The sequence below is a fragment of the Trichosurus vulpecula genome, chromosome 5 (assembly GCF_011100635.1).
Source record: "Trichosurus vulpecula isolate mTriVul1 chromosome 5, mTriVul1.pri, whole genome shotgun sequence".
Taxonomy (NCBI): domain Eukaryota; kingdom Metazoa; phylum Chordata; class Mammalia; order Diprotodontia; family Phalangeridae; genus Trichosurus; species Trichosurus vulpecula.
Window position 1 is genome coordinate 248,748,522 of NC_050577.1, and position 19,727 is coordinate 248,768,248.

Below are 19,727 nucleotides of genomic sequence, written 5' to 3' on the forward strand. Positions count from 1 at the left end.
TAGGTGTCATATATTCCAACCTGCATATTGCCCAATCAAGCTGAATATTTACTAGTAGATATATTATTTTCTAGAAAATCTGCTTTGAAATCAATGATGCTTATTAAAATAATCACACTTGATTTAAAGGAAATCCAATAATTTTACAATTGCCAAATAAATTAAAATCAGATCCTAAATTTATTTTTAGCCACTTTGAATATGTAAATCAATTGAATTAGCATAAATAGGCCCTTAAATTCATGATGGAGTGTTGTGATTTTTTTCCACAGATAAGGGATCCCTGGTTTAATTTGTTGAAAAGGCATTTAAAAACAGGATTTCAACTACTTTTCCCTATTCACATTTGAGGTATTACCATAATGAAGGAGGGGAAATTGCTTGAACCTGATCACTGTTAACTAAGGCTTAGCAACTGTGAAAAAGAAAATCTGTGCTGGTGGGTGGCAAGGCAAGACAGAGGTGCTAATGAGATCTTCAAAAACTTAGAGTTAATTTACAGTGACTTTCCCCAGGCCAGACTCTTTCACAGCAAGACTGCATGTTATTCACTGATGCTTGAGAATATCCTAGGAGATGTGGCCATGGAATTATTTTCACTGTGTGATAACTGACCCCAAAGATATCAATCTTATCTAGATAATCATAGTAATTTATTTCATTGAGAAAATTTGAATAGGAGAATAGGAGGGTATATACAGAAATTTGAGCAAATAAGGGTAAAAGAGAGTTTGTACATAGTTATGTGTGTGTTTTTTATGTTGAGGTGTGTTTATGATAAATAGAAGGAACAAAAGACATAAATATGTCAATTTAAGAATAGTTGTTTTAAAAGGATGAAAAGATGCCACATTGTCACATCTAAGTAAAACTTGCTCAAAGTGAAGAGATCTTTTCAATATGTACCTTTTCTGAATGATCACAAGACAACTTTAATATTTTAATGGATTTATCTGTGATCTTGTCAATGATAGATGTGTTGATTGCATCTCATCCATTTCTTCTCATCTTATATGATTCTTATTAGACACAAGAATGCCGCTTCTACATAAGCAGTCCATTTTATACTTAGAACAAAACAAATCACCCTGAGATTCAGTAGTGCATGGACTGGATGTCATTTTGGTCCATTGTGCAGCTGAGGTATGTTTTTTTTTTGTTGCCATTGTACTCTTTTCAGCAAGGAAGTCACACCCAACATGTGAAACATTACTGGTATACATCTTGGCCGGATCATAAAACCCCCGACAGTGCTCAGCCCCTCCTCCAACTCATGCTGGATGTAGAAGAGGACAGAATTGCCTCTTCAGGCAGAGGACCTATAATTGTACACTGCAGGTAATGCATGCACATAGACCCTTTTCTGATGGCAGATGTCTAGTTAAATAGTGGGTATTGGTAGAATCTCTAGTAAAGGAGTAGGCGTTGATGGAGTAGGTATTGGGAAACTAGGTCGTTCAGTGGATAGAGCACCAGGCCTGGAGTCAGGAAGACCTGAGTTCAAAACCAGACTCAGACACTTACTAGCTGTGTGACCCTGGGCAAGTCATTAAACCCTATTTGTCTCAGTTTCCTCATCTGTAAAATGATCTAGAGAAGGAAATGGCAAAGCAGTCCAGTATCTTTGCCAAGAAAACCCCAGATGGGGTCATGAAGAGTCAGACAGGACGGAAAGAACTCGACAACAACAAAATGGGTAGAACGTGGAATTTGCCAAGTAGCTCCTATGCATGAGTTATCTTGGAAAGAAAACATCTCAGTGAAGCCAGCCATTGATGATTCCACAGATCATCTCAGTTTATTTTAAATTCCCCTTTTATCATCAGTCAGTGGGTAATGCTATTTCTACGGTATGTGATGATAATAACAACAGTATTTATATAGCACCTTAAGGTTTGTCAAGTGCTTCACAAATATCATCGTATTTTATCCTCACAATAACTCTGGAAGGTAGGGGCTATTACTACTCCGATGTTACGGATGAGGAAACTAAGGCTAAGGAAAATTAAGTTTTCCTCAGTCACACGGCTAGTAAATGAGGTCAGATTTGAACTCAGGTCTTCGTGACTCCAGGCACAGCACTCTATTAAATAACCTAGCTGCCTCAATAACCTTATAGAGCCCCTAAGGAAAGAAAACTCTTCTTCTATCATGCCACTAGGGATGTAAAAACTAATATCCCAAACTTGGGGGTGGGGGAATGGAAAATCCTCCTGAGTCTGCAACATTCCAACCTGCATATTGCCCAATCAAGCTGAATGCTTACTAAGTATATGACAAAATTATTCAGACTGTGGCTATGCCCTCTTTTGAATAATATATAGAGATCTTTGCTTCGTGATACAAGAACTTAGAGTCAGGAACACTTCTATTTGAATCCTTCCTCAGACACTTAGTTGCTATGAGACCCTGGGCAAGTCATTCAAACAGTCTGAGCCTCCATTTCTTAATCTGTAAAATGGGCTAACAATAATAATAATAATAGTGATAGCACCTGACTCTCAGGGCTATAAGTGTCAAATGAGGTAACATGGGTAAGGCACTTTGTGAAACCATAAAGCACTATATAAATGCTAGCTATTATTACATCAATGACTGGTAAGTTCATGTATGTCAGTGTTTAGAGCTTAATTGAATTAGAAAGACTATCTAAATAGTCTCCCCAAAAACTCCCTTTTAAAAAACTACACTTTTTATTTCCATTGTGCTGGTTCACATTTATGTATGAGACCTTGTGACCAAGTAGATAAAATACTAGACTTGGAGTTGTTGTTCAGTCATTTCTCACTGTTCGTGATCCCATTTTTGAGTTTTCTTTTGCAAAGATTCCGGAGTGGTTTGCCATTTCCTTCTCTGGTTCATTTTACAGGTGAGGAAACTGAGGCAAACAGAGTTAAAAGACTTGTCCAGGTTCACACAGCTAGTAAGTGTCTGAAGCCAGGTTTGAACTCATGAAGATGAGTCTTCTTGACTCCAGGCTAGACCCCACACTCTATCCACTGTACTACTTAGCTAGAGTTAGAAAGACCTGGGTTCAGATCCTACCTCCTATAATAGATGTATGATGCTGGGAAAGTCACTTGATTTCTCTCAATAATCTCATCTGCAAATGGGGATAACAGTGCTTATAGCCCTGAATTCACAGGGCTACATGAGGTTCAACAGAAACAATGTACTTAAAGGGCATTGCACACTTGAAAGAGCTAGAGTACTAGGCCTGGACTCAGGATGTCAAGAAGCCCTGGATTTTCAATCACAACTCTGAGAGAGACTGAGTGTGTGTCAATGGCAAGTTGCTAAACCTCCCAGTGCCCAGGTAACTCACTAAGACTATGCCTTGGACATTCGTTGCCAATAGAGTTCTATTTCTGGAAGTTTCCTTCCTGGGGTTAATTAAATCACAGATCTGGACCAATAAATAGAAAATATCTGTTATTGTTTTGTTTTGTTTTCTCCAGTGCTGGGATAGGCAGAACTGGGTGTTTTATTGCCACGTCCATTGGCTGTCGACAATTGAAAGAGGAAGGAGTGGTGGATGCACTCAGCATCGTCTGTCAGCTTCGTGTAGACAGGTGAGTTGCTAAGAGAACTGGGAATCAGAGCCTTAAGAGCAAAGTGGCATTGATCAGTAAAGGAGGCACATTTACCAACCTTGGACGTTTTAAATCGAGCTGGCTCCAAGCAATTATGTATCATTTCCATAAGACTGTAACACAAGGAGGATATATATGCATTTTAAAAGCCACATTAAGAAATCATTGCTAGGGCTGCAAACCATCTGAAGCCCCCCATTCTGAAGCCCATGTTTAGCACTTCCATTTTTATGTCCCAGCGTGTTCGTCGTGAGAGCTGTTAACACCTCCTTCCTTCTCATTTTTTCTGTTTCTTTTTCTGTTCTCTGTATTTCCATATACTTTGATCGCTGACGTTCAGCCCTGGAATCCACTAAAACGGTCCATATGTGGCATGATGAAAAGGGTTGTTTCAGGGAGGGAAGATATGATAAACATTGGGGTAATCTACACTTTATGGCAAAGACTGCCATTTTTATTTCTCAATAACTAAGGCATGTCATATATAAATTTAATGGAGGGAGGGGGGAGGGGGAAGGGGATAGGAGTAAATACAATATGGAACTACTTTGGGATGAATGGGTCAGTGACAATGAATGAACCATAGCCAGGGCAGGGTGACTAGGTCTTTGACCAAGAAAATTAGAATGTAGATAGTACAATGACAGCCCCTGTAGGGGGTGCAGTGGTGCAGTCGATAAAGCACGGGGCCTGGAGTCAGGAAGATCTGAGTTCAAATATGGCCTCAGACACTTACTGGCTGTGTGACCCTGGGCAAGTCACTTAAACCCTATTTGCCTCAGTTTCTCATCTGTAAATGGGGACATATTGGAGAAGGAAATGGGAAGCCATTCCATTATCTTTGCCAAGAAAACCCCATGGACAAAATTGATGGGGTCACATAGAGTCGAACATCACTGAATGACTGAGCAACAAGTAACAGCCCTTTTACTGTTCCAGTGGGTAGAAACAACTAGAAAACAAGAAAAAGTGGTTAAAATAGGAAGGTTCCAGGCTGGCAGGCAATAAACATTTATTAAGCACTTACTATGTGTCAGACACTGTGCTAAGTGCTTGGGATATAATTATGGGAGGGAGAGAGGGAGGGAGAGATTGTGTGTGTCTTTGCCCTCATGAAGATTACTGAATAAAGGATGTAGGGGAAAGGTACCCATGAAGGAACATAATGTCAGCCTCCAGAGAGTCAGAAGGAGGAAGGAATGAAGGACGACTGGCCTGGGTCACATCCCAAAATGAAGGTCCCTGGAAGAACTCACCAAGGGGAGAAGGGGGCTAGCATAGTAGAAGGATGTTCCAAGGTGAGAAGGTCCCAGGGACTAAGGGAAGTTCCAGGGTGAAAAAGAAGGCATGGAGGCAAAGTCCAGATCATCAGAATCAGAGCTGGGGAGGAAGGCATGCTTCCTTTCTCTAATACATATTTCCTGCCTGGCCCCACCCTGTTCCTTCCCTTCAGCAAAATACTTCCCTCTCCCCAACCACAGAGCCTTAGGGGTCTCTGGCCCCTTTGGACCAGGTAGTGTCTTGGAGTGCCCCTCTGCCTCAACCTTCATGCCTCGATGTCCAGATTCCTTCCTCTCTCTTCTGGATCTTTCTCGACAAAGTTGATTTGAGGTTGCCTCTTATTATGGTTGCAACCAATATCAGAATTGGTAGAGATGATTCTTCAGTGAATGAAATATACTGTAAGGGTTGGAGCCTAATGAAGCAGAATGTGAGTCTTTACTGTAGCAGCCCCTGTGTTTCATTCTGCACATTATTATCATATAGGATAAGGCATGCTGAGTTGAGTCCAGAGATCTGACTTCTACATCTGTCTCTATCACCAATTAGCTGTGTGACTTTGAATAAATCATACCATTTCCCTGGGCCCTATGCTATCACAAAATCATAGAATCTGAGAATTGGAAGGAACTGTAGCTGTCTAACCCAGACACAAAAGAAGTCCCCATTATAACATATTTGACATGTGTTCGACATATGACTTAATGGTCATTCCCCCCCCTGCTTGAACTCAAATGAGGGCAAAACCACTAACTTTCTAGGCAGCCTTGCTCTTCTCTGGGGCAGCTCTAATTGCTGTGCACCAAGCATTTATCAAGTGTCTACTATGTCCTAGGCATTGTGCTTAAAGGTATTCCTGACATTGTTTCTAAATATGCTTCTGTGTAATTTCTACCCGAGGCAGCTAGATGGCTCAGTGGATAGAGCTCTGAGCCTGAAGTCAGAAAGACCTGAGTTCAAATGCAGTCTCAGACACTTACTAGCTCTGTCACCCTGGGCAAGTCACTTAATCCTGTTTACCTTAATTCACTGACGAACGAAATAGCAAACCACTCCAGTATCTTTGCCAAGACCAAACAGTCCATGGGGTCCCAAAGAGCTGGACACAACTGGATCGACTGGACATGGAGAAGAGTAATTTCTACCCATTCCTCCTGGTTCTGCCCCCGGAAGCAAATGAAACAAGTCTGACAGTCCTATAAATGCCTGAAGACAGCTATCTTATGCCCCCTGAATCTTCTCTTCTCCAAGCTAAATATTCCCAGTTTCTTCGACTCATGGTCTCAAGGCTTTTCACTATCCTGGTTGACCCCCTCTGGACACACTGTGATTTATCAGTGTCTTTTTTTTTTTTGCAGGGGGGAAGGCAGGGCAATTGGGGTTAAGTGACTTGCCCGAGGTCACACAGCTAGTAAGTGTGTCAAGTACCTGAGGCGGCATTTGAACTCAGGTCCTCCTGACTCCAGGGCCGGTGCTCTACTCACTGCACCACCTAACTACCCCTATCAGTGTCTTTCTTAAACCACAGTGCCCAGAACTGAACTCAGTGTTCCCAGATGAGGTCTGATGAAGACAGTGAGATTATAATCTCCCTGTTCCTCAAATCCATGCCTTACTTTACTCATCTGCAGAATAAAGGGTTTGAACTTCCTCTAAAGGTCTGTGATTTTTCTGGCTGCTGGCAGGCTGGGGGTGGAGAATTCAATTCACCTCATGTCTTTTTGTTTGTAGATATTTTATGGAGTGTTTTTCTATCTACCCCCACCCCTTATATATAAAATATGTTATCATCATGAGGGAGTGTATCAATGAAAGGGAGTAATGAATAAGAGAAGTCAACATAAATATAATAATCCAATACATGTGCATGGCCCATAGATAACATACATTATTTCATTTGATCACCACATGGATCAAATTATTATTATTGGTGTTATAAGAAGTATTTACATATTACACATATTTACAATTCTTCCCCCTCACCAAACAAATCCCCCAAACTTTCCATAAACATCACATATAAATTTATGATAAGTTCAATAGTATCAAATTTTCATCGCTTTCCCTTGACTTTTTCCACTTTTTCCCTAACGTGTTTTTACCCTTGCCACTAGTTCTTCAGTCTCTTTTATGTGCCTGTACATATCTGCATTTCTGATCTCCCAGAAAGACTTTGTTACTATGATCCTGATTCTTTGTTACTCCTTTCTTCCCTCTTCCTTTTAATGAGCTTTCTTAGGTTGTTTCTTTGTAACTTTAGCTTGCCTCCTATTTTTGCCCCTGTCATCTTGGCTGACTCACAAAGGTTTTTCCTATGGTGCATTCATGTTCACAGAATCACAGGATTTCAGAGTTAAAAGGAACCCCAGGAGACATTTAGACCAATCCATACCCCCAAAATATCCCTTTGCTGATGTACCCTACGCCTGGTAATCTAGCCTCTGCCTCGGGATTTTCAACAAGGAACCCACACCTTTTGGGTGTGTTAGGATAGTTATCCATATCAATGTCAGTATCAATCGATTTATCTTCTTGTGATTTTCATCCATTGTTGCTAGTTCTGCTCTCTAGAGACAAGAAGAATAAGTATAAGGGGTGGGGAACCTGTGGCCCTCTAGGTTCTCAAGTGCAGCCTGTATTCGATTCAGTCAAAGGGCTGCACTTGAGAACCTAGAGGGATTTGTTCCATGAAGTTTGAATTCAGTCAAAGGGCCACACTTGAGGACCTAGAGGGATTTGTTCTGTGAAGTTTGAATTCAGTCAAAGGGCTGCATTTGAGGACCTAGAGGGATTTGTTCCATGAAGTTTGGATTCAAAGAGCCACACCTGAGGACCTAGAGGGATTTGTTCTGTGGAGTTTGGATTCAGTCAGAGGACTGCACTTCTAAACCTGTCATCCCATGATTTCTTGGGAGCAGGGACTACTTTTTAACCTTTCTTTGTATCCCAGCCCTTAGCCTGGTGCCTGACATATAATAGGCACTTAAAATGCTCATTGACTGACTGACTGATACCTACTCCTCTCTGATTTCCTGGCTACCTGGCACTCTACCAACTACCATCCTTTAGATACTCCACTGGTTGCTTTCTCTATTCTTGATTGAATAAGCCATTTTTTCTGTCCTTTCCCAATTGATAGACTCTAATTTCAGAATTTTCTTCATGTCCCCAAGTAATCATTCTTCAAATAATCAGATATTTTCATTTATTCTGATACTCAGTTTTTAATCTATGGGTCAGGTTCAGTCTGTACCTCAGTCCTTTCTACTGCCAACTAATTCCTAGTTCTAGTAGATCTAGGCTGCATCTGAAACTTCTCTTAGGCTGCTGCTGTCCTGTGACTCTCCATCAGCTTATAGAAAGAATGTATTAGGCAGGGCATATTTTACATTTTTTTTCCAGTTATACACTTCATTTTGTTAACTCTAGCTCCAGCTTCTTTGGTGTTCCTGATAGCCATTTTAAATACAGTTTATTTATTCTTCTATCATTACTGAAATGGTATCATAAGCCATAACTTGATTCATTCTATCCCTCAAACTTGTCATGCATTTTCTTTTTTTTGGAGATGCATTTTCTTATAAGAAAGTCTTTATATTTTATATCTGGCAGGGGCTACATGAACAACTTTATCTAGCTTTCATTATAATTTTAATTTCTTTTGCTACTTTATACATTAAGCATAGGGATGCTGGTCACATCAGTCTATAATCTACATATATATTTCAGCTCTTTATCTGATGTACCACATCCTTTCATGGACTTAACTACTGAACAAATCATAGTTTGCCCTATTAAGTTATTTTTCTTATATCATCATCATCATCACTAGAATTTATATAATACCTACTATGTGCCAGGCACTGTGCTTACCACTTCACAAATATTATCTCATCTGATCCTCACAACAACCCTGGGAGGTAGGTATTCTTATTATCCCAGTTTTACAGATTAAGAAACTAAGGTAAGCAAAAATTAATTGACTTTCCTAGCATGAGAATAATAATAATAATAGCAGACATTTATATAGTGTTTACTGTATGTGTACCAGGCCCCATATTAAATAAGTGCTTTACAAATATTACCAAACTGACTTTTGAAACAACATTCCTGTAAGACAAAAGCAAAAACCTCATGATTGGTATTTCCTAATATTATTGGCTTTTTGCTTCTAAGATCCTCTAACAGTTTTTAAACACCATTGTTGTTTCTTGATGGTAAATATTTCACTTTTTCCATGTGTTACTGAAGACTGTGGCTAAAAATTTGCCCTATCAACCCCTGGAAGTCAAGTTAGAAACTCAAAGACAAAGACATCATCAGAGCCTTCATCAACCTGATCCTTCCATTCACTTCTTGGGTCCTTATATATGCAGTGAAATCATTTGTTTCTTTATCATTTCACACAGTAAATGCTTGTTGAATTGAACCGAATTTATTCTTTGATTGGCAATGCAGCATTAGTCCACATCCTTTTCCCTTTTTTTCTGCATCTTTTCTTGCCCTTGAAAGAAACCCACAAAAAAACTCATCCATTATTCAAAGTTTCTCTTTCAATGCCACCTTAATCTTTCTATTTTTGTCTCTCAAGCCCATCACTTCTTCCTTTTTTTCTTCTTTCACACACTAGGATATCTGTAAGTATTGTATTTATTCTTTGTCTTTCTTCTATCACCTTAATCCTGTCTCTATAAATTCTTCCTATTTTATCTTTGATTTTTCTGCTACTTCTGCTCCAATTCATTGACTTTTTAAAAAATCAGTTGTTGAGTCATTTTTCAGTCTTTTCTGACTCTTCATGACCCCATTTGGGATTTTCTGGGCAAAGATACTGGAGTGGTTTGCCATTTCCTTCTGCAGCTCACTTTACAAATAAGGAACTGAGGCAAAGAGAGTTAAGTGACTTGCCCAGGGTCTCACAGCTAATAAGTGTCTGAGGCCAGGTTTGAACTCAGGTCTTCCTCTCTCCAGGCCTGGTGCTCTATCCACCACACCACCTAACTACCCTTTTTAATCAATGTATTCCATTAAATGCTTCAATTAAGAATACTTGTTTTGCTCTTAAATTGTTTATCAATAAACATTTATTCATTACTGACATGCCAGATCCTTTCCTAAATGCTGGAGAAACAAAAATGAGAGAGAGATGGGGGAGACTTAACCTAAGGAACTTAGCATTCTATCTAGGAAATATAGCATCCTTAGTGCTGTAATAAATGTCCACAGAAGTATAATCATTAATTTAATTTAATATCCATCTCTCATCAATTTCACTCCTCCTAATTCACCAAAATTATGATTAAAATAGGTAAGTAAAAATATTGTTTTTCAAATTTAAAAAATTGGAAAAATTCCATGTGTTATAATCTCCTATCTTTGTCACAATATAGTCCTCGGTGATTCATTTATGCTTTTGGTTTCCGCATCTCAGAAGATGGAAGGACAACTAATCCATTTATGTAATGCACTACTAACTACACACTGCCATTTAAATGTCAATAACAGCCATGCTCCATTTATTCAGGTCACCTATCCAGTAACCACAGATACATAGAACAGAGTCAAGAACTCAGATAAAAATTTGAACAATTAAGTTCTGCAAGTGTATCACAAAATCCATTTGCTTCATGATCAAATGAGATAATAATTGTAAGGTGGTTAGCACAGTATGCACATAGTAAGTCCTATCTAAATGTTAGCTATGATTATTATTAGATCACCCTCAGCTCTAAGGGATTCCTCAGAGTCCCCCTTCCCCTTGCTTAAACACAATTTACTCTCACTTTCAAAAGACTTGGTTATCTATTTTCCCAATCTCCAGCAGGTTAAAAAAAATACAAGAGGTTGTTGTTGTTGTGTTTGTCCTTCATTCTCGAAGAGGACCATGACATCAGGAAAATGATGACAAGACTTGCAGTTGACTTTGATTTGAGTGAGGGAGGGCTGTGCAAGGTCACCAGCCTCTGGGTCCAGTGGCCTGATATTCTCCAGGAAGACTAGAGATGGCCCAGGATGCTTTGGGAAACCCTGGCCCTTTCAGGCTAAGGTCTTTTCAGGTTCTCACTTTGAGTGAGTTAAGGCCCATTCAGTGAATAGGCCTCTTTAAAAAATTAATCAAGGGATGGGCCACTTTAATCAAAACTCAAAAAAAAAAAAAAATAAAACTGGGAGGGGAAGACCCTCAGGGTTCCTGGCCAGGAAAGAATCAGTACTAGAAAAAAGGCAAACTGAAAGCAACAAAGAATTTCTGCCAATCTAGAGGAACAAAATAGAAAAATAATTTAAAAAAACAGTATGATGCAGAAAAAAGAACATGGTTTAGGAATCAAAAGCCTGGGGTTCAAATCTCTTTCATGGCTTTCCTGAGTGTCCTTGGACAAATCACTCCTTGAGCTTCAGTCTCCTCATTTGTAAAATGAGCGTTTACTGTGTGACTACTAAGGTCTCTTGTAGCTCTAAAGCTATGGTCTGATGTTTCTATGAAAAACTAAAAGCACAGAATTCTGCCTCTAGGAACATGGAGGCAAACAACCGTATCTAATACTTTCTAGTAGTGGGATGTGCTTCTTGCAGTGTGTGAGGTAGAGGATTAAGGATTAGCAAGCAGCAGAACTAGTTACTTCCTCTTGGCTGTACCTCACTCACTTGGGTGCCATTTGTTCTCAAGTCCTTCCTTCTGGTGTAATTTTCTTTCTAATCAACTCCCTCAGTCCTGTACCACAGAGGGATGGATTTCTTTTCAACCTGCCATTGGAGGTGGGGTGGGGAAATCGAAGGATTATCAGAAGCTAAAACCACTGCCTCAAAGACTGCTATCAGATCAATTTATTTTTGTTCTAGCACAAACATATAATACTACAACTACCAATTACATATTGCCCTCTGTTTTGGGGAAGGTATAAAAGAACAGTCAATGAAATGTCTTTTCATTCTAGCTCTGAGCCCCCATGCAGGGAATATTTTCAAAAGTTGTGAAAAATCTTTCTAGTGCTCTCACCCATTTGCCTCTCTCTTGGCTGCATTTAACCCCAACACACACAAATTACATTAGTGAATGACCACTTTCTGTTAGAGTTAAATAAATATACTTTAAATTCTTTATTCTTATGAATTGATTCTAAATATTTGGTTTTACAAGTAGCTTTTTGGTTACCTCAGGACCTGTCATTTTTTCTCGAGAGAGTTGGAATCCCCTGCTAAAACCACACCTTTTGTTGGAAGCAAGAAAAACATTATTTCCTTATATAGATCTTACCCTTCATGACTTTTGAGAAGACCTTTATATTCAAAATCATATTCTTTCTCCCCCCCCCCAATTCATATGTATTTGCTTGTATATTTTCCTTGATAAGTTTCCCACCACCACTATGATGGTTAATCACAGTATCCCTTTGTAAGGAAAGTATTTCCATTTCCCCCTTCTCCATGCTTGAAACACATATCCAGACAGCATCCCACACTCTGGGTTTTTGAGCAACATCTAGCGAGTCTTTGTATGCCTTGTAATGGTGATTGTCCTTTGTCTCTTAATGAAGCCTCTTTGCAGGACATGAGCTCCATCCCCCATTGGCCAAGGCTCTAGTTCATCCTTGTATCCTTCAAGCTAAGCATCAAATCATTTCTGCCACTTGCTGGAATTGTTCATAGAGTCATAAGGTTTAGAGCTAAAGGGACCCAAGAGGCCATCTAGACCAACCTATCATTTTACAGATGAGAACACTGAGGTACAAAGGTTTGATGACTGATCCACGGTCACAAAGATAGTAGATGTCAAAGTCCTGATTTGAAGCTATGTGCTAATGCCAAATCTAACACTTTTTTTGGAGGCATTCGATGTTAAATGACTTGGCCAGGGTCACATAGCTAGTAAGTGTCTGAGGCTGCATTTGAACTCGGGTCTTCCTGACTCCAGAGCCAATGCTCTATCCACTGTGCCACCTAGCTGTCTCCAAATCTAACTAACACTCTTTAGACTGAACTGTTCTGTTCATAAAACATAATTTGGTTTTTAACCAATCGGTATTGTCATCTCCACCTAAGAGGCAACGTAACAGAAGATAGAGTGTGGACTACGGAGTCAGAAAGATCTGAGACTGGCTGTGTGACTCAGTCAAGGTCCTTAACCTCTCCGTGCCCTAGGCAACTTCCTAAGATAATAGTTATACATCAAGTTCCAAACAGCATAGGTAGGGAGAGTTTCTTCATCTGAAAGTTCCCTATGCCAATGAAATTACACCTCCAGTATATCCCTATAGCATCATCCATGTCTGTTATCAAATCTCTGAATAAAATGGATCAGATTTAGTTTTCTCCTCCTAAGGACAGACAGTCACCTCAGAGTTCTTCCAGCAGTCCTCATCCTATTTTTCCCAATGTTTCATTCAAAATAAATCCAATTTCTTTGCCAATCTAAAGCTCAGATCCAAATGCCTTACTTCTCAGCGTTGGAATGATTTCACATGTGTCCCTTGGATGCCTGCCAAATGAATTAATGATCCAGTTCCCCAGCTTGTAATCTCTTGTGGAGAAGCCGCTCTGATCTTTAATGAAACAGATCCCCACAGCATATCTTCCCTGGAAGGATCTTCCTGCGTCTGGCCCTCCTCTTCTCCCAGAAGCTACAGGGGTTTGCTTATCTCCTCTGTCTCCTTGATCTTCCCCTCCTAAAGGAAGACACAACAGATAAAGGAACAGTTTGCTTTCTTTCCTTTCCCTTCCTCTCCACCCCATACAGCTGACTCTGCCTTTTTGTTCGTCACCCCCCCCCCCCGCCCCACCTCATTTAATCCAGACTGTCCCAATGTCTCAGCTTTTCCCTATCTTCCTTCTTCAAGTTTCCATTGGCTACTGACTGCTGAATTTTGCTGTGTCTTTGGATAATGTCTCTGGAAAGAAAAATCTGCACTCAGCCAATTCAAGCTCCTTTGATTGTATTCCTGCTGCTTTTTGTACGACATCAACCGTAACAATATAACTACCATTTACGTAGTGTTTACTAAGTGCCCAGGACTGTGTCAACCCCTTTATAATTATTATTGCATTTGATCCTCACACACCTTGGGAGGTAGGTACTGTTATTATCCCCATTTTAAAGAGGAGGAAGCTGGGACTGGCAGTGATTAAGTGACTCGCCCAGGGTATTAGTAGGAGGAACAGTAGTAGTAGTAGTAGCAGCAGCAGCAGCAGCAGCAGCAGCAGTAGTAGTAATAGTAGTAGTAGTAATGAGGTCCCATTTATGTAGCTCTTTTAGTGCTTTACATTTCTTATCTCGTTTGATCCTCACAACAACCCTGGGAGGTAGACGTTATTATTATCCCTATTTTGCAGATAAGGAAACTAAGACAGAAGTTAAGTGACTTGCCCAGGATACTTCTACTACTGCTGCTGCTACTACCACTACTACTACTAATAATAATAATAATATACTGATGATGATGATGATGGTGATGATGATAATCACATTTATATAGTTCTTTTAGTGCTTTACATTTTTACAACCACCCTGAGAGGTAGGTGCTATTATTATCCCTATTTTACACATAAGGAAACTGAGGCAGAGGTTAAGTGACTGGCCCAGGGTCATGCAGCTACTAAGAGTCTGAGGCAGGATTGGAATTCAGGTCTTCCAGACTCCAAGTTCAGTACTTTATGCATTCTACCACCTAGTTGCCTTGCCCTGCAGTTTTTCACTTCTCCACAGTTTCCCTATGGCTTATGTTCACACCAAATACCTCATGTCTTTTTGCATCTCTTGGTTTGTCTCTTTAAACATTTGCAGCATCTTTCCTCTCCCTCAAGTCCACAGCCTCCTGAGCAGATAGAGAGGTAAACCTTTGTAGTATGATTAAGGGAGTTTGGGGAAAGCCCCTGTCCCAAATTGTCCCCAACCAACATAGTAGGAATGGCCGAAATGCCACCATTAGGGATGCCTTATCTTGGATTAAGGACTTCTTGGCTAAGGGTAGGGTTAGGGATTGGACCTGTGATTCCATTTGTAGAGGGTACGCTCAGATGGAGGTATCCCCTCTGCCAAGGTATGCAGGCAGTTTCTCAGTTATTTATGTTCTTAGAGTATTGCATAGACAGGAGGGTGGCGGGTGGGGAACCTGCAGCCTCAAGGCCACATGTGGCCCTCTAGGTCCTCAAGTGCAGCCCTTTGACTGAATCCAAACTTCTGTGAAGGACCTAGAGGCCACATGTGGCCTCAAGGCCACAGAGTCCCCGCTAGAGTATTGCAAGTTTAAGTGACTTGCCAGGGGTCACCCAGTAGGTTCTAAGGGTGGGTCTTGGTACCAGATCATCCAAACTTCAAAGCCAGTTCTCTATTTACCATGCCAAGTTACTTTTCAAGAATTGTACTTATTTAAAAATCAAATTCCTTAGGATGTAGAACATATTAAGCCTTATCAGATTTGAGTTCCTTCAAAAGATAAATTAATGTTATCATGCAGAGGAAGGAGCACTGGACTGTTGGGATAAAGATGGGATTTCAATACCAGGGCTTCCATATGTGAACTGTACATAGTTTGGCCAAGTCATTAAGTCACCTGGGACCTCAATTTCCTCCTCTGAAGAAGACTGAATTGGATGGATGGCTTCCAATTTGAATAGTCTATGGTTCTACAATGTGTCTTAGAGGCAATGTAGACTGTAATAGATAGGGAGCTGGCCTCACAACCAGAAGACTTAAGTCCCATCTCAGACACCAAATGATGGTGTCATCCTGGCCATGTCACTTCATCTTTTGGTGCATTAGGAGACTACCTTAGACAAGAAGATGCCGACCTATATTTCTGGAGAAACTTTCCTCACCTGGGAGTTCTCCATGTCACTGAAATCAGAGGTCCCATCCTGATTTCTTCTAATGGGACAGGAAACCAAGCTCCCTACTAAATGAGACAAAGAATAGAAAAACTGATGGGTAGACAGAACCAGAAAACATCCATGGTGTCAGGGTCTGGGTGCAGCCACCCAAATAGAGGCCTGGTCAACCTGCAGTCAGTGGCTGACTGTAGGGGAAAGGGATAGATATCAGGCAGGGTAAGGGGTGAGAAGTGTACTATAAGAAGAAACTCCATAAATTTTCTTAAGCCCAGTCCTGGTTAGGAGATAGAATATTAAACTAATGGCTAAACTCCTAAGGGGATAGAAATGTAGAGTTAACCTTTATAGTATGATGAAGGGAATTTTGGGAAAGTTTGTACCCTAGAATGTCCACAACCAACTGAGTAGCAATGCCTGAAACTCCACCATTAGGGATTCATTACCTTGGATTAAGGACTCTGTTGGCAGGAGAATGGGAAGGTCTCCACTCTTTCTACAGATACTTATCAAATGCTTATAAAGTACCAAAACATTTGAGATACAAAAACAAAATTGAAACAATCCCTGCCTTCTAAGTGTTTATATTCTTTAGAGATAAAGGAAACAACATATATGAAGAAAATTAAATACAAAATATGCATGAAGTCATTCCAGGAGGAGGGCACTAGCAAGTGATGGAATCAAGATTGGGTTCCTCTAAGAGGTGGCACTGAAGCTAAGATTTGAAAGAAGCCTAGGGATTTTTTAAAGATGAAGATCAGAAAGGACTGTGCTCCAGGCAAGAGAAACAGCCTGGGCAAAAGCATAGAGATGGCAGATGGAATGACTTGTATAGGCAACAGCAAGCAGGACTCCTGGCTATACCATAGATTTCCCAAAAGAGAATAATGTATAATAGTTCTGGAAAGGTTGGTGGGAACTGGATTGTGAATGCTTTTAACAGTCAGAGGAGTTTGAATCTTATCAGAAAGAGGGAGCCATTGGAGCTTCTTGAATGGGGGAATGATGTGGTCAGGTTTTATGACAATCAATTTGGTAGCCGTGTCAAGGATGGACTGGAGCAGGGAGAGATGGGAAGCAGAGGAGACTAAGTTGGAGGTTATTGCAGTAGTCTAGGCAAGCAGCGACAAGAGCCTGAGCTAGCGAGTGAGCTATGTGAGTGGAGAAAAGGGGAAGTATATGAGATATATTGTGGAGGCAGAATCCACTAGACATGTTATCTGGGTGAATGTGAAAGAGGGAGAAGAGGAAACAGTTGAGGATAACTCAAAGTTGCAAACCTGGGTGACTGGAAAAATGTTTTTTTTTTTCCTCTTTCATATGACAGTTCATTCATCCTGCAAAGGGGGAAGGGGGTGGCGCAGACATGTAATATTAGATCAATCATCAAAGGGGAGCAAAAATCCCTCACATTTCAAGAAATTGTACGATATCGTGGATAGTGCTAGACCCAGCATCAAGAAGGCATGGGTTTGAATTCCACTTCTGATATTTAGTGTCTGTGTGACCCTGGATATGTCACTTGATCACTCTGCACATCATTTTCCTCATGTGTTAAACTGAAGGGGTAGGATTTGATGACCTCTCAGGTTCCTTTCAGCTCTAAACCTATAATCCCATTATCTCCACACAGGCAGAGAGAGAACCAGGGTTCAGCACAAGATCCAAGTGAGTGAAAATCACAGGTTAGCTGGAGAACCAGAGTTTCTTGGGAGTACTAAGAGATAGAGGCTAAAAGGCAAACACTACAGAAAAAATTGACAGGAAAAAGGAGGCATGCTGCCAGGAGTGTAGACAAAAGAACTGCCTTACTCAATCTATCACCCCAAAGTTTTGGCCTTTTTTCTTACAATACTCTCTCCTCTTCCTGGTTCTGATGCATCAACCTGGCCTGGAATTGGATTCACCATGCCCCAGCCTGATCTATCCAAGCTGATGAGTCACTGAGTTCACACACAGGGAAGCACTGCTGTGTGGAAGGATCCCAGGGCAGAAAGGACCAAGTCTGTGTCATTGTAATAACAAAATCTGGCCCCAGAGGTCATTTAAGAACTGCAGCTCTTTCCCTAATTTGTAGAGTTGGAGGGCTGTAGGTGGGAAATATTACATATACCACCAAACAGAGTTGGTGTGTTCATTGTCTTTGCTAAGCTGCTTTTTTTTTGCTTTTTTAAAAAAAATTTTCTTACAAGGGATGGCTCACTGGGTTAAGGAAAGAGAGAATTTTATATATAGATATATATATATGTACACACACATGTATATATACATATATATGTATATATATGAAATTATATATATGAAATATGAATAATGTAAAAATGAAAAATAGCAATTAAAATATGTAAAAGAAGGATAATTTAGAGATAGGATCAAAAGGTCATTATGTGGAGTTAAGAGAGTTCTATACCTTTGACATGTCAATGGATCTATATTCTCATCAATACAGATATTCTCTCCTCCCATGCAAATCTTAACCCTCCCATACCTGCTCTCCATTCTACATGACTCTGGTATCCTATAAATCTGCCATAAGGAATCCAATCAATGTGCTAGAGTCCTTCAACCCATGAGGTGGGTACCAATAGAACATGCAGATTGTCTGTCAAATATCCCATGCTGTCAATAATCCCACCAAGCCAGTTTTTTTGGTCATACATTCATCACGTGACCACCATTATGCTGCTTCTCCTGAATAATCTTTGATTTATAATTTGTTATGCTGCTTATGCACACGAGTAATTCTTCTTTGCTCTTGGGTGACCCACAATCTTCAATTTTTCAGACAGGGTAGTATATTCCATGACTCACAGTCATACAGTGGCCTAAGAAGAGTGTGGATAATAAAAAGGTAGGCCTTTAGTGGAACAGTCTAGACATGGAAGAATAAGAAATAAATGAATTCAACCCAATATTTGATAAACCTAAAAATATAATTGAAGAACTCCCCATTTGAAGAGAATTGCTGAAATAACTAGAAATCAGTCTGTCAGAAACTGGGTTTAGACCAACATCTTCTCCAATATCCACAATAAACTCAAAATGGATATGTTACCTCAATATTAAAGATGACAAAAAATACAGGTATGGTACCTTTCATAGCTATGGTTAGGGATTGGATTCTTATTCAAGGGGGGGGATCACAAAAAATAAAAAGAGCATTTTAATTTCATAAAATTAAAAAGCTTCTTTACAAATAAAATCAGCACAACTAGTATGAGAAGGGAAGTGGCTGATTAGGGTGAAAATTTAGATATCATGGTCTGATACCCAAGATATATAGGCAACTAGCCAAAATAAAAGACCAAAATCCATTCCCTACTATATAAATTGTCAAAGGACATGGACGGTTCACAAAACAAGAAATGCAAACAAGTAATAACCATGTGAAACACTTCTCCAAAAACCTAGTAATAAGAGAAATGCATATCAAAGCAATATTGAGGTTTCATTGCTCACCCAAAAAATGGCAAAGATGACAAGAGATGAGAATATTCAGTTGGAGAGTTATGGAAAGATAGACACACTAATGTACCATTAGGGTGACTGAGGATTGGTCCACTCATTCTGGAAAGCAACTTGTAATTGGGCTAAGTTATTAAAATTTCCATACACATGGACTCAGATCCCACTGCAAATAACCTTCCCCCTAAAAGTGTCAATGAGAAGAGCTAACATTTATGTAGCATCTTCAGGCTTGCAAAGTGATTTATTTATATCATCTCATTTGATCCTCACAAAAGCCCTCTGAAGTATATGCTCTTGTTCTCCTCTTTTTATATAAGAGGAAACTGGATGTAAGAGAGGCTGAGTGATTTGCTCAAACTCATGTAGTTACCAAGTGTTGGATGTGGAATTTCACCTCAGATCTTGTTGACTCCAAATTCATTGCTCCACACAGTACCCTATACTGCCTCCCTATTGATACCTCTCCTCCCTCCCTCCTCTCTCCTCCCTCCTTTCTCCTCTCGCCCCCACCTCTCTCTCTCTCTCTCTCTCCCCCCTCCCTCCTTCCCCCTCTCCCTCTCT

The 19,727-nt window shown here is 40.1% G+C and overlaps 1 protein-coding gene across 1 annotated transcript in view; it reads left to right on the forward strand.

Moving 5' to 3' along the window:
* The window catches only part of PTPRR (protein tyrosine phosphatase receptor type R), a 187,105-nt gene that overhangs the window by 133,531 nt on the left and 33,847 nt on the right, over positions 1-19,727 (forward strand). Inside the window, exons 10-11 of the mRNA XM_036761708.1 lie at positions 1,181-1,338; positions 3,459-3,572. Of these exons, the coding sequence (XP_036617603.1) occupies positions 1,181-1,338; positions 3,459-3,572 (272 nt within the window). The remainder of the gene's footprint in view (positions 1-1,180; positions 1,339-3,458; positions 3,573-19,727) is intronic.